Source organism: Artibeus jamaicensis, unplaced genomic scaffold (genome assembly GCF_021234435.1).
Source record: "Artibeus jamaicensis isolate MK-2021 breed Jamaican fruit bat unplaced genomic scaffold, CSHL_Jam_final contig_335, whole genome shotgun sequence".
Taxonomy (NCBI): Eukaryota; Metazoa; Chordata; class Mammalia; order Chiroptera; family Phyllostomidae; genus Artibeus; species Artibeus jamaicensis.
This window is the reverse complement of record NW_026521800.1, coordinates 6,856,910-6,883,541: the sequence shown is the minus strand read 5'-3', so window position 1 is coordinate 6,883,541 and position 26,632 is coordinate 6,856,910. Positions and strand designations below refer to the sequence as shown.

Genomic DNA, 26,632 nt, shown 5'->3' with positions numbered 1-26,632 from the left:
TCCTTTCTCTCTCTTCTCCCTCTGGCACCCCCATGATGCAAATGTTGGTGGGTTTGAAGGTGTCACAGAGGCTCCTTATATTATCCTCATTTTTAAATTCTTTTTTTTTTTGCTATTTCATTAGGGTGTTTCCTGCTTCCAAATCTCTGATTTGATCCTCTGCTTCATCTACTCTACTGGTGATTTCCTATAATGTATTCTTCATTTTTTATTGTTTTTTTAAAGATTTTTTTTACCTCGGTTTTCATGTTTTCTATCACTTTATTGAAGTTCTCACTCAGTTCATCTATTCTTTCCCTAAGTTCATTGAGCATCCCTGAACTCTGCATCTGGTAGATACTTTGTCTACATTTTGTTTAGTTCTTTTTTTTTGAGTTATGTTCTATTCTTTCATTTGGGCCATGTTTCTTTATCTCCTCATACTTTCCTCTGTTAGTTTCTATGATTTATGTAGAGCTGTTCTGTCTCCAAAGCTTGGTAGAGTGTCCTTGTGTAGTAGGTGTCCTGTAGGGATCAGTGATACAGCCTCTCTAGTCACCTGAGCCAGGTGCACCAGGTGCACCCTCCTTGTGGGTTGTGTACACCCTCTTTTTGAAATTGAGCCTTGATTGCTGTTGGGACCATTGCTTAGTGAAAGGGATATACCTCAAAGCCCATAGGCTGTGAGGACTGGCTGCAATGGCTATGGAGGATCAGCTGTGCAGGGGCTGACCCCACAGAGCAAGACTGACATCAGCAAGGCTCTGGTCCTCGCTGAGTCTGCCCATTGAGTGTGTTGCTTGTGAAATTGGTTGGGTGGTGCTTTGATGTGGTTTAAAGCTGTCCACTTGGTGCACGGGTTCTGGGACCTCCTGGAAGGTGCAGGCCAAGGTCAACCACTGTGCCCTGCCCAGCATGAATTACAAAGTGATCTAAAGATGGCTGTTACTTGTTCTGGGCTAGAGGTTCCCAGGAGAGACCAAGCTGTGAGGCAAGGCTACCTGCCATTAATGCAGTGCCTAGGGCCATTTATCAAGAGGTATGGGACATACTGAGGCCAGATGCTCCTTGCTTGAGAGATTGTAGGCAAGTCTGAAGCATGAGCCAAAAGGCCATTCATATGGATACAAATGGCTTGGGTGGGTTCAAAAATTGGGTGGGCAGGGTCTCAGAGAATTATTAAAGTGAGGCGAACAGTGTTAGCCAGGCTTATGGAGACTCAGATATGGTGGCCATCTTCTAGCTCTGTGTGAGGAGGGCCCAGAAAAGGAAAAATGACTTCTATAAGCACTTTCATCTGGGAGAAAGACGCTTCCCTCAAGCTCTCACTCTGATTTCAGACAATTCAATTCCTCCCCACTTATCTCTTGTGCCTCTTGAGCTAATACCTCAGTGTGTAGCTCAGAGAGAGTGAGTATGAGTAAGTCTGTGTGTAGGCCCTTTAAGAGGGATGCCTGAGCTCTGGCCAGTTTGGCTCAGTTGGTTGGAGCATCCTCCCATAATCAAAAGGTTGCAGGTTTAATTTGATTCCAGGTCAGGGCACGTATCAGGTTGCAGGTTCAGTCCCCAGCCTGGGTGCATGCAATCACTGCTCTAGGCATGTAAATGAGGTAATTAATTGATATTTCTCTCACATTGATATTTGTCTCTCTCTCTCCCTCTCTCTCTTTCTCTCTCTCTTTAAAAGAAAGACAACAAAAATTGTCCTTGGGTGAGAAAAAAAAGAAAGAAAAATGCCTGGGACTCCATAAGCTCTCCATCTCACACAACCACAATCCTCACTGGCTTTTATAGAAGTTATGGGGACTTCTCTTGACACTGGAATTCTGGGCTACAGGACCTGGTGTGGGACTGGGTTGCTTTCCTCTTCAGGTGAGACCTCCACAGCCAAGATATCTCTCTGATTTTTATTTGCCACAGGTAGGTGTGGGACAAGCCTGTTCCACTTGTTTATCATTCCTACCAGTCTTGATGTGGGTTATTCTTTATATCCCTAGTATTGTAGTAGTACTTCCATTCAACTAGATTTTAGGTGATTCTGAATGATGATTGTTCTGTACTTTAGTTGTAATTTTGATGTGATTGTGGGGGGATTTGAGTACTGCATTTATCTACACTGCTGTATTGACCAGAACCTCTAAAAGTTTATTTTTAAAGGGCCCAAAAGCAAGTTGCAGATATAATTTCTACTATATACCTACATAATCAATTCATTTTTTAAAAGCCAGTACCTTGTATGTATTTCCACTGACTATCTAAGCACCTATACATAACATATACGAGGTCTCTCCAGAAGGTATCCAAGCATGTAATATGAAAAACAAAGATATTTATTAAAGAGGATATAAGAAACATTGAACATATGATAATGATGCACTTGGGACCTCACACAGTTCTCCCAATCACCATCAGCTGCCCCACTGTATTTTCCTGAATCTCACAGATGTTCTGAAATCTCTTCCATTTCAAAGGTGATTTTAGTTTCAGGAAAAGTCAGAAGTAATATGGCACCAAATTTTGGCTGTGGCGGTGCTCAATCATCTGAGTGATTTGATGTTTCACCAAAAAAATCTGCAGGAGACATGGTGCATGAGTGGGCACTTCATCATGATGAAGCTGCCAACCATCAGTTGCCCATAGCTGAGGCCTTTGAATCATCTGAATAGATTCTGAAGAGGAATGTTCAAACTTAGAACAAAATTTGATGCAGGTTTGGTGCTCTACTCACTCAGTCATTTTGAATGCAATGGCCACACAGTACACATGCTCACACAATGGTGTCCACTACCCACACTGACTAGTAGAGTGGAGTCATTATTGTTTACACATATGCATTTCAGTCCACAATCCTTGGCTGCCAGGGTACACTGATGTGCATAAACCATTCTCGTTATATTAATAATGGCTGTACTTTTTCCGTACAGACTTCATATACCTATAAGCACTGTGCTGTACAATAGCAACTCACGCCTGGCTATTTAAATTTAACTCATTAGATCTATCACTAAATGAAATAAAAATTAAGTAACATTTTCTCAGTCATACTTGTCACATTACAAGTGTTCAGTAGCTAATGTGACTGGTTACTATTTTGGACAGAACAGATAGAGAACATTTTCATCCTTGCAGAAATTCTATTGGACAGCACTGCTGTAAGGTATATACATATGTGTGTGCAGGTATATCACTGCATTGAAAATGGATTTAGAAATATACACCAAATAAGTGCTTACCTCTAGAGAAAGTAGTTCATTGTTATTCTATAATCTTCTGTATTCTATTTTTAATATAGATTTTATTAAGTATATTTTATTAATTATGCTATTACAGTTTCCCATTTTTTCTCTCCTTTATCCTCTTCCACCTCCCACTCCCCCTCCCTTCAGCATTACCCCCCCCACCCTTAGTTCATATCCATAAGTTCTTTGCATGCTCCATTTTCTATACTATTCTTAACCTCCTCCTGTCTATTTTGTGCCTACCAATTAAGCTTCTTATTCCCTATACCTTCTTACCCCATTCTCCCCCACCCTCTTCCCACTGATAACCCTCCATGTGATCTCCATTTCTGTAATTCTGTTTTTATTCTAGGGGTTTACTTAGTTTTTGTTATCATTTTTTTAGGTTCAGTTGTTGATAGTTGTGAGCTTGTTATCATTTTGATCTTCTTTTTCTTAGATAAGTCCCTTTAACCTTCCATATAGTAAGAGCTTGGTAATGATTAACTTGACCTTATCCGGGAAGCACTTTGTCTGCCCTTCCATTGTAAATGACAGTTTTGCTGGATAGAGTAATCTTGGATGTAGGTCCTTGCTTTTCATGACTAAACTCTTTCCAGCCCCTTCTTGCCTGCAAGGTCTCTTTTGAGAAATCAGCTGAGTCTTATGGCCACTCCTTTGTAGGTAACTCTCTCCTTTCCTCTATCAAAAAAATGATAACAAAAACTAAGTAAACCCCTAGAATAGGAACAGAATCACAGAAATGGACATCATATAGAGGGTTTTCAATGCAGAGGCAGAAAGGAAGAATGAGGGGGGAAGATACAGGGAATAAGAAGCATAATTAGTAGGCATGAAGTAGATGGGTAGAGATAAAGAATGGTACAGGAAACAGAGAACTTAAAGAGCTTATATGTACAATCCATGGGCCTGGAGTAAGCAGGGTGGTGGAGGAAGATGCTGGAGGGTTGAGCACTGTAGGGCAGAGGGGTGATAAAAGGGAAAAATTGGGAAAACTATAATAGCATAATCAATATACTTTTTTTTTAATTAAATTTATTTATTTTTTTGAATTGATTATGCTGTTACAGTTGTTCTATTCCCCCCCTCCATTCCCCTCCACCCTGCCCCCCCAACCCCACCATTACCCCCCTTTAGTTTATGTCCGTGTGTCTCAAGTCCTTTAGGTTCTATATTTCCCAAACTATTCTCGCCCCCCCATCTATTTTCTATCTACTGTCTATGCTACCTATTTTCTGTACCTTCTCCCCCCATCTCCTCCTCCCATTCCCCTGTTGCTAACCCTCCTTGAGATCTTCATTTCTATGTTTCCACTCCTGCTCTAGCTGTCCTTTTAGTTTGCTTTCGTTTTAGGTGTGGTTGTTAATAACTGTGAGTTTGTTGTCCTTTCACTGTTCATGTTTCTTTATCTTCTTTTTCTTAGATAAGTCCCTTTAACATTTCATATAATAAGGGCTTGGTGATGATGAACTCCTTGAATTTGGTCTTATCTGAGAAGCACCTTATCTGTCCTTCCGTTCTAAATGAAAGTTTTGCTGGGTAGAGCAATCTTGGTTGTAGGTCTTTAGATTTCATGACTTGGAATATTTCTTTCCAGCCCCTTCTTGCCTGTAAGGTCTCTTTTGAGAAATCTGCTGACAGCCTGATGGGGACTCCTTTGTAGGTGATTGTCCCCTTAGCTCTTGCTGCTTCCAGGATTCTTTCCTTCATTTTAATTTTGGCTAATGTAATTATAATATGCCTTGGTGTGTTTCTTCTTGAGTCCAACTTTTTTGGTACTCTCTGGGCTTCTTGGATTTCTTGGAAGTCTATTTCCTTTGCCAGATTGGGGAAATTTTCTTTTATTATTTGTTCAAATAGTTTTTCCACTGGTGGTTGTGTCTTTCCCCCTTCTGGTACCCCTATAATTCGGATGTGGGGGCGTTTAAAGATGTCCTGGAGGTTCCTAAGACTCTCCTCATTTCTTTGAATTCTTGCTCCTTGACTCTTTTCTGTTTGGCCATTATTTGGTTTCTTCTGGTCCACTGCATTGATTTGAGTCCCAGTTTCCTTTTCATCTCTATGGGATTCCTGTGGAATTCCATTCATTTCCCTTAATTTAGCCTCCATATGTTTCTCTAGTTTGTGGCTGTAATCCACCAAATCTGTGAGGAAGGTGATGACCAGTGTTTTAAACTGTGCGTCTGAGAGTTTTGCTATTTCTTCGTCATTTAGATTTATCTCTGGGGCTTTGAGTTCTGCCTGCGACATTTTTGGTCTGTTCTGGCCCTTTAAGTGGGACAAGCGGCGCCTTGGAGTCCCAGGTCGCTGGGTTGTGACGCTGTATGTGGGGGCGTGGTCAGAGCGGGAAATGGCGCGCCGCCGCTGCCGCCGCCCGCCGCCGGCCGGTCCAACCGCTCACTCCCTCACTCGCGAGCGTCAACTCGTTGCCACCGCCTCCCCACTGTGTCGCTCCCCCGGTGGGCTGCTCTGCTCGGCGGCTCACCAGGTCCAATCCTGGGTTTGGAACCCGCGCGACTGGATTTGCGCGCCCGGTCCCGAGCCCTCCTTTGTAAGTCCTCACCCGACGCTGGTTTCGCCCCTTACCGGTCAGGCTGAAGAATTTGTTGTTAGCGGACTTCCGAAAAGTTCAATTTTCCGTGTTCTGGTTGTGTTTTGTGATGCTAATATTTAGTTGTCCCTAAACTTGGTTGTGTGAGGAGGCAGGCACATCCAGCTAAACCTCCATCTTGGCGGAAGTCATCAATATACTTTTTAAAAAGAGAGAGGATGAAGAGAAAGAGAAACACTTATGTGAGAGAGAAACACCCATTGGTGGCCTTCTGTATCTGCCCCTACTGAGGATAGACTGGGGATTGAACCAGAAACCTAGCTGTGTGCCTTGACCAGGAATCAGACCTACAACCTTTCAGTTTACAGGATAATGCTCCAACTGAGCCCTACCAGTCAAGGAAGCATATATGCATATATTTTAAATATTTTTGTAGTTTGAAATGTTTTTTGTTTTAGTTTGAAAATATTTGTTTTAAAAATTGATGCACAAGATGGCCTTTAAATGAGTTATTTTCCTTAGTATTTCTATCATTTTCCATTTGTCTAGTAGATGTAATATTTGTTTAGCAATATTTATCACTAAAAGACTTCTCAAAAACTTTGGCATTTGATAATCGAGTAATTATGATAATAGTAACATGAGGCTTTTTAAAAAATTGTCTTATTTTTTAAAAAATGAATAAAACAGGTATATATAAAAAGATAACTTATTCCTGCCTCAAATTTTAAAATAGTTGTACCCAATTTAAATGAAATTGATTTTCCATTATTTTTCTTCCCTAATATTCTTGTGCATATTTTCAAAAGATTTTATTTATTTTTAGAGAGAAGGGGAGGGAAAGAGAAAGTGAGGAAGAAAAGCATTGGTGTGAGAAAGAAACAATGATCAGTTGCATCTCATACACACTCAGACCCGGGAGTGAGCCTGCAACCCAGGCATATGCCCTGACCAGGAATTGAACCAGTGACCTTTTACTTTATGGAACAACACCCAAGCCACTGAGCCACACCAGTCAGATCTTTCCTATCGTTTTCAAAACTCTCCCCAACACTCCAAAAAGGGAAAATTTAATTATTTTTTAGTGGATGGACATTTTTTAGACATGTGTTTGTGTATGTATAAATATGCTTCTTTATATATTTTTAAATGCTAGGAGAATTATCTTGTAAAACATGCTATATGATGAATATTAACCAACCATCAAATAAAAATACACAACAGCCCCAAAGGTGGAAAACAATATATTAATTTATTTCCAAGGAAACAATGTGGAACATTATTGAAATCAAACACAGACTCAGTAGTTTTGGGGCATCTCCACAGGAAGGAGAAACCCACTAGCCCAACACTACACTCTTCCAATGTTAAAGTATTAAAGACACGGGGGGGGGGGGTGAACAGCAACGAACATGTAAACATCTATTCCAAAAGATTTCTCATTCTATGTGAGAAAGATCCAGTGTAAAATATTTCTTCTTTTCAGGTGGTGTCATTTGAATAAATTGAAAAATAACTCTGTCATTAGTTCTCGCTGTGTTCCCTCCCTTCAGCCTTTCACCTTCCAATATAGTCCCATCTCTAAGCAGCAGGAGCAAAGAAAGCTTTATTTCAAAGTCACTCCCTTTAAACATGATTAACTTTCAATGGGCACAATTACAGAATAAAGAAAAATTGCATTAATTAAATGCATCATTAGTTGTAGTAAATGTTTTTCATCAGAATAAATATTGAGGAACTCAATAGACCAGTGGAATACAAACACAGACTTCACAGTGTTTTTGAGGTGATGGGACCTTTTCTCAATTTTAACACTGAGATCATTCTTAAAACCTACCTTCTCTGGTACAGTAAACATGGCTACATTTCACCTTCTGTAATATTCTACCTCAGGAAATGAACTAAGACCAGTAGGAGAATCTCAACTGTCAGACAGGAGCTTATTTCTTAGTGCTTAGCAATGGCCTCTCTAAACCTCACTGACCTCATCTGCAACATGGGGATAAATAATGAGGATATCACAGGAGGGTTGTGAGGTTTGAATGGTGAGCTAGCAGAATGCCTTGAACACAATAGGCTCTTTAGATTCTGTCTCCTCCTTCCCGTCTTTCAAATAATCTCTGATTTAAACCTCAATTCGTAATTACTGATATCACAATCTACAATCCTACATGTGAATTAAAATAAAACCATTATTTAAGGTTGTCTACAGCAGTCTTTCCAATGTTAACGTTATTACCAAGATTTTTAGAGTGAAAAAGCCTTCGTCTTAATTTTCCTGCTTTGTCTCAGCACATTTGGTGTACAATAGACACTCAAGAAATATTTATTGACTGGATGCTGAGCGAATTGGATGAGTGAATAGACAAGGGATAAATGAGACAGATGCTCAACCACAAATGAAAGCTCTTAAACATCTACGCATTTTTATCAGTACCAGGCATTGTAAAGCCGCTCAGAAAACACTATGGATAGAATTTGGTCTCCATTTTGCAAGTAATAAAACTTAGGTGGTGGTGGATGGGGTGGTGACAAAGAGGAAAGTGATTCATTTTGAGGCATCAGGGCACATTGTGACAAAATCGAGAAATATTCTGTTCTCCTAAGTCCTTTTGCTGAAGCACCTGGCAGGGACTGCTGTCTTAAAACACATCCTGTCTCCTAATTACTGTATATTCTATACAGAACTTCAAACAAGTAAACTGAAAATGCTAGTTTTAAAAGTTAGGAACAGGATCCAGTTCACAGTTCTAGTAGCTCAAGTTTTAGAGAAGATAGATGAGTTACCCCGAAAGCTGCTTATATGTCTATGTGCAGTTGAGCAAAGAGTGGTGTCCATTAATATGTGACTATAGACCTGTCTTAAAAGATTGCCTCTTTGAAGAAACCAAGTTCCTATTTTCCTAAGTTATATTACCTACAATCCTCCTTTTGATTAGAACCTTTATATATGATGACTATTTGATGCAATGATATGAGGGCACTGACATTGATCCTTGATCAGAACAACAAATAGATGTAGAGGTGAGCATCTAGAAACAGCCAGAATGGCCAAAGTGCCAGGATTGCTCCATGCATTCTTCCTGTTAGTGTATTTCACAGTGTCCAGTGGATATTGTATATGTGATAGGGTAGCAAGGTTCTGAAGCCATAATCTTAGTCCTTAAAATGTTAACCAAGGCAAAGTCTTCTCACAAAGGATCTTCCTCCCAATTGTGATTTCCCTTCAATCATGAATTGCAGTAGATCAAAAATACCAGCTGGGTTGTATTGCAGTTTCACTCTGATTTAGGGTTCTTTCTCGAAGTCTCAATTCTAGGCATTCTACAGTAAGTGGGTACGTAGTGAGCTCGAACTTGTTAGCAAAAAGGCTTGGTGAATTAATCAGCCACTTTAAGTCTCCATTTCCATAGATACAAATGCCATGTACATAGTGGCCTGCAAAGGAGAGAACAAGACACAGTCAAAACATGCTTGCTTTCAAAAGTCAGGGGTAGTGAACTTGCACAGTGGAAGAGTTAGCGCCTGACTATTGAGTACCTAAAACTGGCCAAGTGCTGTGAGATGCTAAACAAATATGATTGTGTCAGTCCAGCCTACAAAGAAGTTCAATTCTTTATAGGAAAACAAGAGGTACAAATACATATTTGAAGAAAATGAGAGTTAAACAACACAAAGCAATAACATACTAAGCATCATGAGCCAATTAATGTATTATCAAATTAAGACTTAGGGATGAGAAGTTCCAGAAGTGTACAGATGTCTTTATAGGCTTCACTGGTCAGGTTGCTTCCTGGAGCTCCGGCCTAGTCTCTCTAAGTGCCTAGATGAGTAATGAACCCAACCAATACAACACATCAGGACCACATTCCTGCAGTGTTGTATTGTAATTTTATTGTTTGGTGCTTTGAGCACTTCTCCCCTTTTTCATACCCCACATTCAATCTGACAGCTCAACTTTCAAACTACTAATAGAATTTGACTACTTTTCTACTACTCCCATCCTACTGTAAGCCATCTCCATCTTCCTGTCTTGAGTTGTTGCAATAATAACTGGTTTCTGCTGCCTCCACCTCACCAGTTCATATATTATCAGCATATCAGCTATGTCTCCTCTGCTTCAATGGCTTCTCAACTTATGTGGAATAAAAGCCAAAATCTTAGCAATGGCATTTAAGACTTCTCAGAGTTTAGCCCCTTGTAACCTGGACTTACCTCTACCACTTGCTCAATCACTTATAACCCTTAATAACCACTGCTCACCCCTTATGGACACAATGGCTTTCTTACTGGTCCCAAGCACACCAGGCATGCTCTACTTGAGAATCCCTGTTTGTCTTTCCTCCCCTGCACTGCCCTCTTTCCCCAGACATCCTCAAGGCTCCCTATCATACCACTCCAGATCTCTGCTTCCAGGCCATCTTCTCAGTAAGGGTATCTTTGATCTTTCCACCTTCCCTGATTAATTTTCATTTTCTCACTTTATGTATAAGCAGTGCCATGAAGAAAAATACTATTTTTTTATTATCTTCCTTAACAGAGAACTGTTAAGATCGTCTTTCTCCAGATGAGAATATGAGCTCCAGAAGAGCTGGAATTTCAGATTGTTTACTCCTATGTTCCCTGTATCTGGAACAGAGATGCGTAAATATTAGGTGTTAAATTAATAATTTTTAAATAAAAGGATGGAGAAAGACATCAGGTGGTTTCACTTGGAGAAAAAAATCCTCTGAAAAAAATGTCAAGGCAGGAATTTTCTGCTAGAATAGGAAGTTTTGTTGGGGAATGGGTTAGAAACAAGAATGGTAGGAAGTTGGAATTTTTTTCAGAGGTTTCTTGGTAGATAATAGAACTACTATGGATGACTGACATAAAACAGAATAAAGGCTTGGGCCTTTTTTGTCCCACAATTGTTAAGAGTCAAAAGATCTTTGAACAGAAGAACCAAATGATGAAATTAATTTTAGTAAGATTAATTTTGCAGACCTTTGCAGGGTACATTAGAAATTGATCAGGAGACTACAAACTTAATGAAAAGCAGAAAGGTCATTCAAAGTTGATGGTTGCTGTGAGTAGGAAAGAAAGGATATTAGAGACAGAACACAGAAGGACTGACAGGTCTTGATGATTAATTCAGCACAGTCGGGAGGAAGTGAAATAGAGAGTGAAGTCACTGGGGAAAGGAGCTGGAGTGATGAGAAGTTAAAGAATAACTGGGTAAGAAGTTTAAGAATAATTTGGTGGTGAGAGGAACTGAATGTATAGGCAGTATATCCATGTTTAAGAAAATGCAAGTGAACAGGAGAGAATACTTCAGTTTGTATCAGGCAGAGGGTATACAGACAACTTGGTCTTCAGGATAAAGGTGATACTTGCAGAGTTCATACTACCAAAGAGAAGAAAAAGAATCAGCAGAGGGGAAACACTGAGAATGCAAGAGAGCACAAAGATAATTTAAGGGGACCCACACATAACAGAGACCACAGATGGTGACCTCAGTTGTAAGGATGGGTTACTTTTCCTTTTGAACCAGGAGAAAACAATAAGAAAATGTACCCAAAATACTCTAAGATGGAGTAAAAGGATGATATGAAAAAGTAATTGATAAGGACAATTTGATGAAATGTCTTAAAAGTTCTTCCCAGAGCTGAAATGTTCATTTTTTGATAGTGGAAAGGCTGGTTTAGTATGAGATTGAGAGCTTAAAGGTGAGGGGAAAAGCTAAAACGGTGTATGTGGGAAGGGCACCAGGAAAATATAATGAGGTAAATAAAAGAATAAGTAGGCAGCTAGGAGCACCTAGCTGGTTAGATGGAAGGTCCCTTATCCATTCTCCAGTGATGTTCTGTTTAGGGAAACACAAGTGGCAAAAAGCAGGTGATGGTAATGATTAAGGGCAGGAATCATCCTTATAGGGTCAAATGGCAAGGGAACCTAAAATGTTAGTGAAAACAGCATGGGATGGTTGACAGAGTACATGAACTAGACAAGGAGTCCTTGGAAGGAAACTAGTAAAGGGAAAAAGCAAGAAAAGTTGAACCTCTGGAAATCCTAATTTTAAAAAAGCAAATACATTTAAAACAACAACAAAACAACATATTTTACATATGAACACAGCAATGAACACTTTGGTTAAAAATGCTAGCCCTCTTGGAGCTTCTATTCTGCTCTTGGGAAAAAGTAAATGCGTATGGTATGTAAATTGGTGAAGGAAATTAGTAGGGTAACCAAGAGATGGCAATCAGAGAGGAGAGCTCTAAGTTCAAGACCATAGAGCTAAAATGGTGCTCTGTGATTCTAAGTGCTAAGAGGGCTTATAAAGTATGTATGCACACGGGTTTGGAACAAATCCTATTACTCATTGCCAAAAGGGAAAGGTCCAGATTGTATTATTGACTTGCTGATTTGTCATTGCAATATTCTACTTCCTTTGGGTTGTGCTCTTTTCTTTTTCCTCTATGGAGGTTTGGGGGACAAATAATTTTTATGCTCTGAACCTGATAAGACTTTCAGGTGTTCATTGACGTAATGTTCCAAGAGAAGAAAAATAAGACATTTGTCTGAGAGGGGCTTGGACTACCCAAGCTTTGTACCCAATACAGGTTCCTGGCCAAGGGCTATGCTCATGGCCACCCCTGCCACATGATCAGTAAATGTTCCTACAAAAATGCAAACATGACTAGCCTATACCCTCTCTGCTGAGATAGGACCTGGATAAAGGTGATGACAAGAAAATTAAGGTAAGGCTGAATTTGGGGGGTGGGCATAGCTGCTGTGCAGTGGGAATGGGAGCTTCTGTGGTAGGGGAGGGCCAGAGCTGCAAAGGAATGTGACTTGGGTACCCGTTGTAGATACAGAAGTCCTGTTGCAACAGGAGAGAAGATGGAAAAGCAGATCAGAGGATGACTGCAGTGGTCCTAGAGGGAGGATAATGGGGGTTATAGAAGGATGTGGAGAAGACACATATATCAAATATTCGGACTCCAACTGATGGTGATGGTCCATTTTCTAAGAGCAAAGCAATCTCCTCCCCATTCTCCTCCTCCCAGTAAACAGGCAGGCCATAATAAGAATGAAGGCAGGTGGCAAGAACTGACCCCTGGAGAAAATGTAGGATAATTGAGGTAAAGGTATGAATGTGCTAAAGAATGGATTGAAATTTCTGCACAGTGATGTGAGGACACTGCCATCCACAGTGGGAGGGGACTCGTAAGAATGAGGTTGAGAGGTGTAGAAAAGCAGCAGTCTAAAATTAAGTGTAGATAAGATGGACCAGTCAGTGAAGCCATGGATTGAATAGAACGTTGGAGAAAGAAAAGCCTCATTTTTTCAGGGAAAAAATTGTCAAATTTCCATATTCTCTCATCGATTCATTCACTTAATCACTCACTCACTGAATACATATTAATTGTGTGCTATTATGGACTGAATTGTGTCCCCTCCCATAAATTCATACCTTGAAGTCCTAACCCCCCATACCTCAGACTGTGACTATATTGAAACAGGTAATTAAGTTCAAATGAGGTCATATAAGTAAGCCCTAGTCCAGTATGACTGGTATTCTTACTAGAAGAGATTGGGACACAGACGCACACAGAGGGATGACCATGTGAAGGAACAGGGAGAAGATGGCCATCTATCAGCCAAGAAGAAAGGCCTCCGAAGAAACCAAACCTGAGGACACCTTGCTCTTGGATTCTAGCTCCCGGGACAGTGAGGAAATAAATTTCCTTTGCGCAAGCCACCCGGTCTGTGGTTATGTATAAAATGAATTTGTTTTGTTATCCCTAGCAGACAAATACACATGCCTACCATGTACCAGGCAATAGTTTGAATGGAATGTATACAGGACTAATAATAACCCTTCTTCATAAGATTCTATAAAGAAATGAAACTACTTAAAATTTCAAGTTCTTATCCATGGGAAGAGAAATCTCTCACTGATGTCACCTGCCATCATGCTGGAGCTGCAGCAAACAACTTCCAGCCAGAAGCCTGCCTGTGGAGGGAGCAAGGCTGACAGGATGGATGGGGGTCCAGCCTGCTCTGTGGGGACGGCATGCCGTCACTGTGGACCCTGCCCACTTTCCTCTCCTGACTACTGTACTCTCAAATAGAACAAAAAGAGAAATAAGCAATAATAAGAGAGCAAAAACTAGCAAGAAGAAAGTACCACTATAATTTGAACCTACCTGGACAAGGTCTGTGAAATGCTTAAATCTACTTTTAAAGGACTGTGTCTTAAAGCCTCTAGCTACTCTTCTAATAACCCACAGATAGGTCTAAAGACACCAGCAGTTTTCTCAGTGAGCACCCTGTATTCTACAACTGCCTTCATGCCAGCACCAACAAGCAATACAGCCTCAAAATGTGAAACAAATGCCTCACCATGGCAACCTCCATGTTTATCTTCCATGTCAATCCACTTGACGGCTCTGAGGTTACCAGTCCATGATGCATTTGGCATGGAGCCAGGGACACCTGCAATGTTGATAAAAAAGAAAAGCATAAATAAGAACCAACAGAGAAGGGTGTCAGTTTCATCAGTTGACCCCACAAGTCATTTTCTTTCAGTGTTATCTTTCACATCAGATTTTTCATCATTGTTGCAAGACCCCAAAGGCTTATGACATGAATGTTTGGTGGTTACAAGCCTGGCCTTGCCACCAGTAAAAACAATCTACTGATTTTTCATACTGTCTGATCAAGCCTGAAAAGTGGAACTTAAGAAATATTGTAGTATAAAACCAAAATGTAGGGAATTTCAGGGGAAAAGGGGGAGGGATTTAGAGGAACTAGTATAAAGGACACATGGGAAAGAGCTAAGGGGGGTGGAAATGGGAGGAAGGTGGGGAGCATGGGGGGGTGGGCTGGGAAGGGAGTAAAAGGCAGAAAAAAACTGTACTTGAAAAATAATTAAATAAAAAAATTAAAAAACCCAAAATGTAGAAGAGAAAGTTGGGGAGTTTTGGTGTCTCATTGGCCTTTAACTAAGCTTACTTTAAATGCTAACATTAAATTTTTTAGGGCTTTCTAGATCGCTTCTATTGTATAGTGAAGGCCCAGGAAGCAGGCTACTCTAGGTTCTCAGTGCAGATCAGAGAGCAATTCCATGGTTGCTCTTCTATAAAGTTGCAATATTAGGCATACAGAAGGAAGACATCTTGTTCACTATGTTTAGAACTCATAAATAAATCTTTTAACACACTATAGTTTCTTTTTAAGTGCTTCTTGAGCATTTGGTATTGACAAGCAATGTGCTGAGAACTGGGGATGGAGAGAAACTAGACATGTTTCCTGACCGCCCAATAAAGATGATGAATTTTTCTACCCAAACAATGAGTTTTGAGCTTTGAGTTTTTCCTGTAAGATTGGTGTACACTGATCCACTCATCTTCTCTATTTTTTTCAGTTGGTCTTTGACCAAATGCTGTTGCTGGCCTGTTTTAAAACATAAACAATTATCTTTAAAAGGGGGAAGGGAGTTTTAGGTTGTCACCTGGCTAAGCGGAGGTTTCTCTAACTTGGCATAATCGATTGATATTTTTGGCTGGATAATCCATTGTTGTAGGCCCTGTCCTGTGCATTGCATGTTTAGCAACACTCCTGACCTCTACTTACTAGAGGCCAGTAATACATACCCTCTAATAGTGATAATAAAAAATGTTCAGACGTTGCCCAGTATCCCCTGGGGGAGCAAAATTGCCCTGTTTGAGAAACACTGTGCTAAGCTACTTCAAATAACCCTCTTCATCTCATTAAATTTTGGATAGTTCTCAGAAATCAAAGGGTCCATTTAATCACATGGGGTAGTTGCACCCCAAGATTTTCATTACTGGAAAAGGAGTATATGGGAATCAATGCAAATGCAACTAGAGAAGGCATATTTAACTTCAAAAGAACCACAGCAATTTTCACCAATGATAAATTTGATCTGAACATAATTTTGATGTAATGGCATTACACAAGTGATACCTGTATTCAAATTGCAACAGTCCTTTCTTTTTAGACCTTACATATTGATAAGATGTACTGCAGTAAGCAGAATAATGGCTCCCCTCCCCAAACATACTCATATACTTAAAGAAGTCTGTATCCTAACTCCTGGAACTTGAGATATGTTGTATTTTATGTGGCAAAGGGGAATTAAGGTTGCTACTCATCTGACCTTAAACTGGGAAATATGGAGGGTGTCCTGATTTACCCAGGTGGGTCCAATGTAATCACAGGGTCTTTAACAATAAAAGAAGGAGGCAGAAGAATTGATTGCACTGGTGTGATATGAGGACTTAACTTGTCTTTGCCATTTAAAAATGAAGGGAGGGGCTAAGGAATGCAACGGTCTCTAGAAGATGGAAAACATAGGAAATAGATCCTGTCCAGACCCCACAGAAAGAAACAGCCCCGTCAACACCTTGATCTTAGCCTGGTGAGACCCATCTTGGACCTGTGACCTACCGAACTGTATACATTTATGTTCATTAAGCTGATAAATTTGTGGAAAGTTGTTATATAGTGGCAAATAAAAAACTAAATACATGTTAATGAGAAAAAGTGACCCAAGATGATGGATATTTTTTAACAAGGAAAAAAATTAGACACAACTAGTATTTTTTAAAGAAGTTTAATTGGATAGGTATATAAAAGTATTTCCTCTTTAAGAATATAAACAGTTGGATAATTGATGTTTCTCTCCCTCTCTCTTCCCCCTTCTCTAGATAAATAATATAAAATATTTTAAACCCTGAAAATTGTTGAAAATTTAAAGAATAAACAAAAATGTGCATTTTCAGAAGAAAAAAAGGCTCTGTTCTTTTGCCCTGATGCCACATGATAATTATATGATGATATAAATCCAGAATTGTATGAAAGTTTCCCTACTAAAATTAAATTCTGTACAGCACTCCTGTAAAATAGCACGAGTCTTTACCCCTAAGGACTTTGTACAAGTCAATACTGTTTTCTGGCTGCCAAACTGGGAAACTTTGCTCATGCATGTCAAATATTTGGGAAAAATGCTATTTGTTAAGCAATATCTCTCCCCACTGTTTTGCTTTACGTTCAATACTTAAAAAATTCATTTACATGTTTGCCTATCCCCAAAGTAGCTTCTTTGTTTTGTTCTCAGCACACATTTTTAAAAACTTGGAATAAACCTTGCCTTGGTTAAGATGGGGTGGGGAGAAGGCAGTCTGGAAAACAAAGAGGTAATTTAGTATATTTATTCATGTCAGCAAGATTGGATTAATATTTCAATTAAATAACTACAGAAGAAAAGTGCGAATACAACAGTGTCATGGTGAAAAGTCCCTTACACTCTTTTCACTGATTACACATTTAAAAGAGCAAGGTATTTTTCTTCCTCTGTCATTCTCACTGACATTTATCAGCACAAACTGACTCTTCCTTAGAATCACATTCCATTACTCTGGAGATAAAATAGTGACATTCATAATTAATGACTGGTATCTTTAAAATAAACACATAACACCTATTAACCTCCTGCTAATAAAATTTCAAACCTCGACTTTGATACTTTCTTTGATGATAAATCTCAATTTTTTTTGTTTAAATATTATTCATGTTTGTGCATAAAAATTACATTTTTCAAAGCAGAAGTAGGAAGGTAAAACACAGATTAAGTTGAATTCCAGTTTGTCTCTTTTTACAAATAATACTGAGACACACAAATGCCTCCAGAAATGGACATAAAGCCTTGCTTTTTCAGCGTGGTTCTTGGCTAGGACACATCATCTGGGAACCTGTTAGAAATGCAGAATCTCGAGCCCCATCCAGACCTCCTGCACCAGAATGAACAAGCTCCCCAGAGGATTCCTAGGCATTACCAAGTCTCAAAAGTTCTGGGCAATCATCAGTGCTGTGAAGAGGACACAGATCCTTTTCCTCCTCTCCTTGAAGTCCTTCTCTCAGCTTTCGTCAAGTTTCTGAATTAGACCCACTCTCTTATTCTCCATCAAATTCTACTGATATGAAGAAATCTGGTGCTACATGCCTTTACATCCTTCAATTAATGTAACAAACTTGACCAACTGCAGGAATATATCAAATATGTGCATTTTAATCAGCTCTTTGAAGACAATCTGCCCAGCTGTTATGGGGAGAAGCCTTGTTGAGCAGAAGGTCAGTCCTCACAGTGCCCTTCATGTCACAGCGTTTGGCCCCCAGGAAACACTGGATCAATGTTAAAGGAATGAATAAATGAGTATAGCACAAAGGGTTGTCTTATCAACTCAGTCTTTAGTGCTGATGGTGAGGACCATTCAGCTTCTGTGTGGGTCAGACAGGCCTGGTTGCTGCCTTGCTTTCCTAATAGGCCACCATAATTTATGGTGAAATAATGTTCTACTTCTCCATATCTAAATGTACTTCTTCTACCCTTTCAGCGAGGGCCAACCTGTGTCAGCTTGCCCTCTGGCAATAGCCTAGGTGGCCATCAGTCATCTTATTCCCCACATCTGTCTTGCCTGGTACAATGAGCTCAGTGGGGAGAAAAATACTGAAGATTTCTGGTGACAGCTCAACTCAAATAATGTGCGGGCCTCACTTAGTTGTTATTTTGAAGAGATAATGGCAAGCAAAAGATTGAATAGCCTAAATGTATAGGGTACCCACTATACATTCAGTAAGTAATTTAATTTGGCTTGAATGAAAAGATATGAGGAGACCTAAAGCTACTGATCCCACCATCTGTGCCAACATCCAATTGTTTCTTCTAGTCTCTACAAGCATCTACTAAGTCTAACTTTGTTTCCTGTTTTTCTTTGAGAGATTTGCCTACAGCAGACCCCATGATGGCATACACACTGGCCATGGAATTGAGGGATTTAGTTCTCATCCCAGCTTTGTCGTTAACCAGCTCTGTATCCTTGTACATCATTTGATGTCACTCAGGCTCACCTTTTGAATGAAGTAGGTAGATTATATCACTGGTTTTTCAACCTTTCAGACTGCAAACAACCATCACACACTCAAAGTGCAAATAAAAGAAAAATAATTCTTAGGCTTATTACATGCAATGCACTTGCCTATTTTATATTATTTTCTGGTCTAGCTTCATGTTAAAAACTCTAGACAAAACTTACTAAAGTGGTTTCTGGATTCACTAATGGTATGCAACTACTATTTTAAAAATACTGGACTAGATGACTGTATTATTGTTGTAGATGTTATGATTATAATTATGGACCATTAAGATTCTAGGAAGGTAGTTGTGAGGTATATGGGTAACAGTCTATCCTCAATTCACAGGTATCCTAGGAAAGATCTATTTTTTATTCTTTCTGGGATGTAGCAAAAAGGACACACCAACATTTTAAACTTTAAAGTCCAATTCTCCTATTTCCTCTGCATAGGCTTATTTAAACAAAATATTTGAGATAGAGTTCACAGAGTAACCAGAGATGTTTTTCTTGGTGCTCAGCCTTCATTAGTCAAATAACTGCATTTGTTGAATAAATGAAAATGATTCTTTGAAACATAAACTTTATTTATATTGACTTGACTTTCTTATCATTCTTACACCGTGTGCCTGCATTTGGGGAGACCTATATCTGGTAACAAATTCTAGCAACTGCTAATTATTTAGGCTCAGATATGTACTTTTTGACTTACTAAATAAACACAGAATTTTGCTTTTAAATGTCAAAAGTCAGTGCTGATGTCAGTTTATTGAAAGAGATTTTCTCAGAATTAAATGGTGGTGTTGTGAATTGGTACAACTCTGGAGAGTTCATTTGAAAACAAGGTAGGAAAACCCACCATAATTGCCAATTCCCTTTAACCCTTTAAACCAATAGTTTCATAAAAACTAAGGAAATGATTCCTTTTTTTCCTTTTTATTGCATTTACTGGGTGTTGCTGGTTTACAAAGTTATATAGGTTGTATATGTACAATTTTATAACACATCATTTGTATACTGTTGGTGGGAATGCAGGTCGGTGCAGCCACTGTGGAGAGCAGCATGGAGTAACCTCAAAAAATTAAAAATAGAACTGCCTATGACCCAGTGATTCCACTTCTGGGAGTTTATCTGAAGAAACACAAAACACTAACTTGAAAGAATATATGACACAGCCCAGCCCCAACAGCTGTCACTCTGTGCTCTATCTGTGAGTCTTTATTTTGGTCGTTCAGTTTACTCATTAGATTCCACACATGAGTAGTATCATATGGTACTTGTCTTTCTCGGACTGGGTTATTTCACTTGCCATGATGCTCTCCGGGTCTATCCATTCTGTCACAAAACGTAAGATTTCCTTCTTTTTTAGAGTCAAGTAGTGTTCCCTTGTGTAAATGCAGCACAGCTTTTTTATCCACTCATCTACTGATGGGCACTTGGGCTGCTTCCAAATCTTGTTGATTGTAAATAACACTTTAATGAACAGAGGGGTGCACATATTCCATTCTCATGAATTTTTTGGAAAAGTTTGAGAAGAATTGGTGTTAGTTCTTCTTTGAATATTTGATAAAGTTTACCTATAAGCCATTGATCCAAGACTTTTGTTTGTTGGGAGCTTTTAAATTACTACTTGAATTTCAATAGTTGTCATCTGTCAATTCAGATTCTCTGAGTCTCCCTGATTCAGTTTTGGAAGATTGTATGTTTCTAGATATTATCCATTTTGTCCAGGTCCATTTTGTTGGCATACAGTTGTTCGTAATATTTTCTTACAATTCTTTGTATTTCTTTGGTGTCAGTTGTTATTTCTCTTTCATCCTGAATTTATTTATTTAGGTCTTCTTTCTTATTTTTCTTGATGAATTTGGTTAAAGGTTTGTCAATGTTGTTTATCGTTTCAAAGAACCAGCTCTTGGTTTTATTCATCTTTTGTATTTTTTTTCAGACCCTGCATCATTTATTTCTGCCCTGATCTTTATGATTTCCTTCCTTTTACTCCCTTTGAACTTTTCTTGTTGTTCTCTTTCCAGTGTAAATTTTGATTATTTATATGAGATTTTTTTGTTATTGTTTGTTGAGATAGGCCTGTAATGCTATGAGTTTCCCTATTAGGCTTGCTTTCACTATGTCCCATAGATTTGGAGATGTTGTGTTATAGTTTTCATTTGTTTTGAGGTATATTTTTATTTCTTCCTTGATCATATTGTTACCCATTCATTGATTTGTAACGTGTTGTTTAGCCTCCATGTCTTTGGGTGTTTTTCACTTTGTTTCTTCGACTGATAACTAGTTTCATACCATCTGGTCAGAGGAGATGCTTGATATGATTTCAATCATTTTAAATATATTGAGACTTGTTTTGTGTCCTAACATATGATCTACCCTAGAAAATATTCCATGTGCACTTGAAAAGAATGTATATTCTGCTGATTTGGGGTGAAATGTTCCAAAACTATCAATTAAATCTATTTGATGGAGGCCATTGTCTCTGTTGATTGCCCATCTGGAAGATCTATCCATCGAAATTAGTGGGTGTTAAAATCCCTAACTCCTACTATATTTCTGTTGATGTCTTCCTTTAGTCCGTTAAGATTTGCTTTACATATTTAGGTGCTCCTGTGGTGGGTGTGTAAATGTTTACTAGGGTTATGTCCTCTTGTTGGATTGTTCCCTTCATCATTATGTAGTGTCCTTCTTTGTCTCTTAGCATAGCCTTCTGGAAAGCCTTCGTTATAAGACTTCTTTTCAGCTAGTCTTCAGATGGTTATTCAAGATGATTTTTCTGGCCCTGGCTGGTGTGGCTCAGTGGATGGGGCACCAGCCTGCGAACCAAAGGGTCCCCAGTTCAATTCCCAGTTAGTGCACATGCCTGAGTTGCGGGCCAGGTCCCCAGTGGGGAGCATGCAATAGGCAACCACAAATGGATGTTTCTCTCCCTCTTTCCCCCATCCTTCCCCTCTCTCTAAAAATAAATTTGTTTAAAAAGATGATTGTTCTATAATTTAGTAATTCCAGTGTTGTCCTGGGAGGAGGTGAATGTAGTGTCCACCCACTCTGCTGCCGTCATGAGCACTGGAAAACCTTTTGGAAGTTCTGACTGTAATCCTGCAGAGAGGTCCACAGTGAAGATTTAGTATACCTCAACAACCGCTCCACAGTGAGCCCTACCAAGGTCCCAGCACTGCTGCTGGACCCGCAGTGTGTCTCTGCCAACCAGCAAAAAACAGCTTTTAAATTAAACTGTTTTCAACTTATTAAAAAGAAAACACCTCAGCTTCTAAATATAAGTGGTCCACACCACTCTAAGCTTTTATCTTACGTTACTTAAAACATTTACTTAGAATAGGCAGGAAGCAACCCTGCCCCACATTAAATGAAGGAAAATCAGAAAATAATGCTTAAAGTGTTAAAATCTGTATATAAAAATGTTCATTATGACATTATTTATACATGCTAACAGCACAGGCTTTTAAGTCAAACAGAAGGCATTTCAAATCACTATCTGCTATTACTGGCTGTGTGACCTTCAACAATTGTGTAATTTTTTGAAACATTATGTATTAACCTTCAAAACCTCACAGGATTTTGTTAGCGTTAAATAAGATAATGTGCATGTGGTGCTTAGCATACAGCCTAGCACATACAGCTACTCAATAAACGGTTGAAAACATAAACCCTCTATTAAAAACATGGGGACATACAGCTATAAAAGACATTGCTTTTTTACTGTAGAGCAAGTTTCTCACCCTTGACATTACTGACAGTTGGGCTGGGTCCTTTTTTGCACATAATTCTTTGCTGTGGGGTTGCTCTGTGTACTGGAGATGTTTGGCAGCAGCACCCCTGGCCTTTACCTACTAGATGTCAGTATCACTGCCTCCCATCCCCCTAGTGCAGCCCCAGCTGTGACCATCAGAAATGTTTCCGGATGTTGCCAAATGTCCCCAGGGAGGTAAAAACACCCCTGGTGAAAACATGGAATCTTACATTATGAATAAAACTGTGTATAAATATTTGCATATGAAATGAAAAATGTTTTAAATTCATAAAACTTTCTTTAATGTTATTATTGTATTGCTCTTATATTTTTACTTAAAAAACTTTAATCCTCACTTGAGGATATGTTTTTTTGTTGCTTTTAGAGAGAAATGAAGAGGGGGAGAGAGAGACATCAACATGAGAGAGAAACACTGGGTGCCTCCTGTATATGCCTTGCCTGGGGATCGAACCCATAACTTAGGTATGTGCTCTAACCAGGGATCAAGACTGCAACCTTTAGTATATGGAACAATGCTTCAATCAATTGAGCCACCTGGCCAGGGCACCTTTATATCTTTTAAAAATATTTTTTATTTATTTATTTTAGAGAGGGGTAGGGAGGAAGAAAGAGAGGAGAGAAACACCAATGTGTGTCTGTCTCTCCTGTTCCCCTTTTTGGGGACCTGGCCTGCAACCCAGACATATGCCCTGACTGGGAATCAAACCAATGACCCTTTGGTTTGCCTTTGGTTTGCCTTTGGCTGGAGCTCAATCTACTGAGCCACACCAGCCAGGGCCACTTTTATATCTGTAAAAGTTTTTTACATACATCTGAATATTACTTGCTTTACTGATTTGGTAATTGTGCTTGCAATAGTGTAAGAATACTTTAACACAATATAAAAACACACAATGTTCATGGTTATTAGCTTTCACAATAAAAATGGAAATTAGCTAATAAGTGAGAAATACAGTGTTAAATAACATATAGCCTCTTTTTCTCATTGTTGATATTTAGGAATGAAAAGATACAGTGTTGTTTTCACCTACCAAAGGTTCATTAATTGCTTGGGATTGTTAAAATGTGAAACACAAGATTGTACTTTGTTTCATGTGGGTATTTTCTGGAGTTCTGCAGTCCCTGAGATAATAAATGGTCTAACATCCTTAAAACGACAGCGCTTCATTCACCTCTGATAATTACCTACAAATTGACTCTTCTTTGGTTGTAAAAGGAAAAGATGGAATGGAGAAAGGAAGAAAAATCCAGAGTTTTGAACTCAGGAATTTTAGAAGTCTCAATGTTTTCGTATTTTAATCTTTTCCTCCTCATTTCCAAGCTGTGTAAACTAGAGTCTAGGAAACTTAAGTGAATTGCTCAGGAGTGTGGACACACTAAATAACTTCTTGGTTTCACTTCAAGATAATTTGTTCACTTATTCAATGGTTTCTTTTATTGCCCTAAATATTTTTTTGAATCTATTGATGTGGAATTGGTTAATAAAATTATATAGGTATCAGGTATTCGATTCTGTATCATCTGTATATTGTATTGTGTGTTCATCGCCACAAGTCCTCAATCACCATTTATCCCCCCCTTGCCCTCTCCTACTTCCCCCGCCTCCTTAATGGCTTTTTGTATGCTTTCCACGTTCTAAAATAGATGGTGGGGTAAAGCCATGAATGAGATGTTCTTAGAACTTTCAGCCTACTGTATCCAGTGGGTTTATATGCATTAATATTTTTACTAGCAGCCCAGGCACCTCTACTCAAGAGTCTTTCCTGGACAGTCTTCTGGTGAAGAACAGGAGAGGTCAGTGGGGCATTTGGAAAGCTGGGCCGTGCTTGTCTCAGAGCAGCTCACATTTCATTACAATCCTGACCTCTATCCATTGGCCCTCTGCTTACATTTCTTTGTGGCTTTTTATGATCTTTAGCTCTCAAACACCCTTTAAATTGTGGCAAATTTTTGTGAGGTAGGGAAGGTCTTCAGTTTCATTGCTTCCAGACTTGTAGCCTGACAACCTTCTCTTGTTTATTCCACTACACCATGACATTCTCCAAAATCCTTCTCCTTCATAATTAACCCAAATCTAGTTAATCCCTTCCAGCTATGACCATTGAAACTTTGTGCTGTACAGGAGTCCCCAACTGATTTCCAATCTACTGGCAGCTTTTCAAATCTTCCCTGGCTTATTAAAAAACAAACAATTGTTCTAGAATGTGAGAGGAGAATCCCAAATTTGACCGATTCAGGGCTGCATCAAAATGATGCCAACAAGGAAAGAAAAGAATACAAACACTCAACCTTTAAGAACTATTTCCCTCCCCAAAAGTGTGGCACAGTACAAGTTTCTGAACTCTAGCACTCTGAGGATAAACTCAGATAAATAATTTGTCTTTCAGCATCTTCCCTCTGTACATTCTTTAGAAGACTGACCTGTGTGAGTATATGTTGTGCTTTTTGTTTTTAATGTCAAAGCAAAATAAGTTTTCTTTCATCTGGTTTGCTTGTCTTTAGTGCAAAATTATGCTAATTCAATGCAGAAACGATATTAAAATGAAGAACAGCTGGTTTATAATTATATGCACTATTCTGTTATTATTTCTCACTCTTTCCTCCCACTAGTTCTGTTTAATGGGTCCTCTCTTTGGCATCACACATCTCTAGCACCGAAAATGGTCATTAGTTTCCCTTTGTAACTTTCCTTAAGTTACCCTGCTTACCTGAGAGTGAAGTTTTGTGAGTAAAGCATGAAGCAGTTAGCAAATTCATTATGACCATGTTGTTTCATGAAAGTCTGAGATCCAGTAGCCTTTCAAATGAAATGAGTGAGCCTTTTATTTGAAGGTTAATAAAAGCACTTAGCAGCACAAATGCACATTACGGTGTCTGCCCAAATCATTCACTGAGAGTGGCAGGGGACCCTTTGAGAGAGCTCTGTCAGGCAAGGCTGATTCCTGGGACAAACAGGAGGGAAGTGTTCTCACACCAGACTGTTATCAAGTGTTTCAGGAATGCTATAATGTCCAAACAACTATCAGAACACTGTCCGTGATATATAAACAGAGTCATCCTCAGACATGCGGCCGAATAACTAGCAAATACGCTGCAAATTGTTGAACAAAAAGCAGAGAAGGAAGGAAGGAAGGAATTTGAAGTACTATTTTCAAACTTAAGAATATATCAAAACTTCTTAGAGAACTTTTTAACATAAAAATTACTGGGTCCTATACATAGAGGGTTTTTTTTTCTTTTTTAAATTGAGATACAATTGACATTTAACATTAGTTTCAGGTGCAGAACATAATGATTTGATGTCTGTGTATATTGTGAAATTATCACCACAGTGAATCCAGTAAACATCCAACTGATTTTCTTGTGTGCTTCAACTGACCTCCAGTTGACTGACAGCTCAGTTCTTCAGGCCTTGCCAGGCTGCCAAATGTGCTGCGTTCCTTTGCGGGCACTGCCCTAGCTCAGGTGCACCACATATTTCACCAAGACTGTTTTAATTGGCTACAAAACAGTCTCTGCTCCAGACTGCCCACTTCATTGGCAGTACCACCAGATGGTTCTGTCTATAATCAGTGTTAACCCTGTTGCTCTTCTATGTGGGGGATGTGGAATTACTCCATCTAATGTCTGTTCCTTCAAGCCATCTAAAATGTCCACAGCCACTCACCCTATGCCATATGAAAGCAAATGCAGACTTACATCCTCCCAGACCTTTCCTGCTGGTACCACTCCACCTCTCACTCGAATCCGGACTCCTCACCCCCATTTTCATTTTACACTGCTGCCTTTGCACCCCCCGGACCAGCCTCACGTTTATGTAATTCCAACAAAAGCTCAACTAGGGTTTTTTTTTGCTTAAAATTGTCACTAATTGCCCTGACTAGTGTGGCTCAGTGGATTGAGTGCCAGCCTATGAACTGAAAAGTCATCGGTTCGATTCCCAGTTAGGACACACACCTAGGTTGCGGGCCACGTCCCCAGCTGGGTGCACGAAAGAAGCAACTGATGGATGTATCTCTCATGCATTGATGATTTGCTCCCTCGTTTTCTCCCTCCCTCCCTCTCTCTCTCTGTAAAAATAAATAATTAAAAAATGTTAAAAAGCAAAAGGATTGTCACTAATCAAGCCCCAGCCATCTCCTCAGAACTGCAAACCTGGCTGGGT

At 39.3% G+C, this 26,632-nt stretch overlaps 1 protein-coding gene across 3 annotated transcripts in view; it reads right to left on the bottom strand.

The window, feature by feature from the left end:
* Positions 1-7,000: 7,000 nt before the first annotated feature.
* GCNT2 (glucosaminyl (N-acetyl) transferase 2 (I blood group)) overlaps positions 7,001-26,632 on the bottom strand; it is a 114,374-nt gene continuing 94,742 nt past the window's right edge. For all 3 annotated transcript variants that reach the window (XM_053664076.1, XM_053664078.1, XM_053664077.1), the window contains exons 2-3: positions 14,158-14,250; positions 7,001-9,207 (exon numbers count right to left, since the gene is read on the bottom strand). In XM_053664076.1, the coding sequence (XP_053520051.1) occupies positions 9,017-9,207; positions 14,158-14,250 (284 nt within the window). In that variant the 3' untranslated portion in view covers positions 7,001-9,016. The remainder of the gene's footprint in view (positions 9,208-14,157; positions 14,251-26,632) is intronic.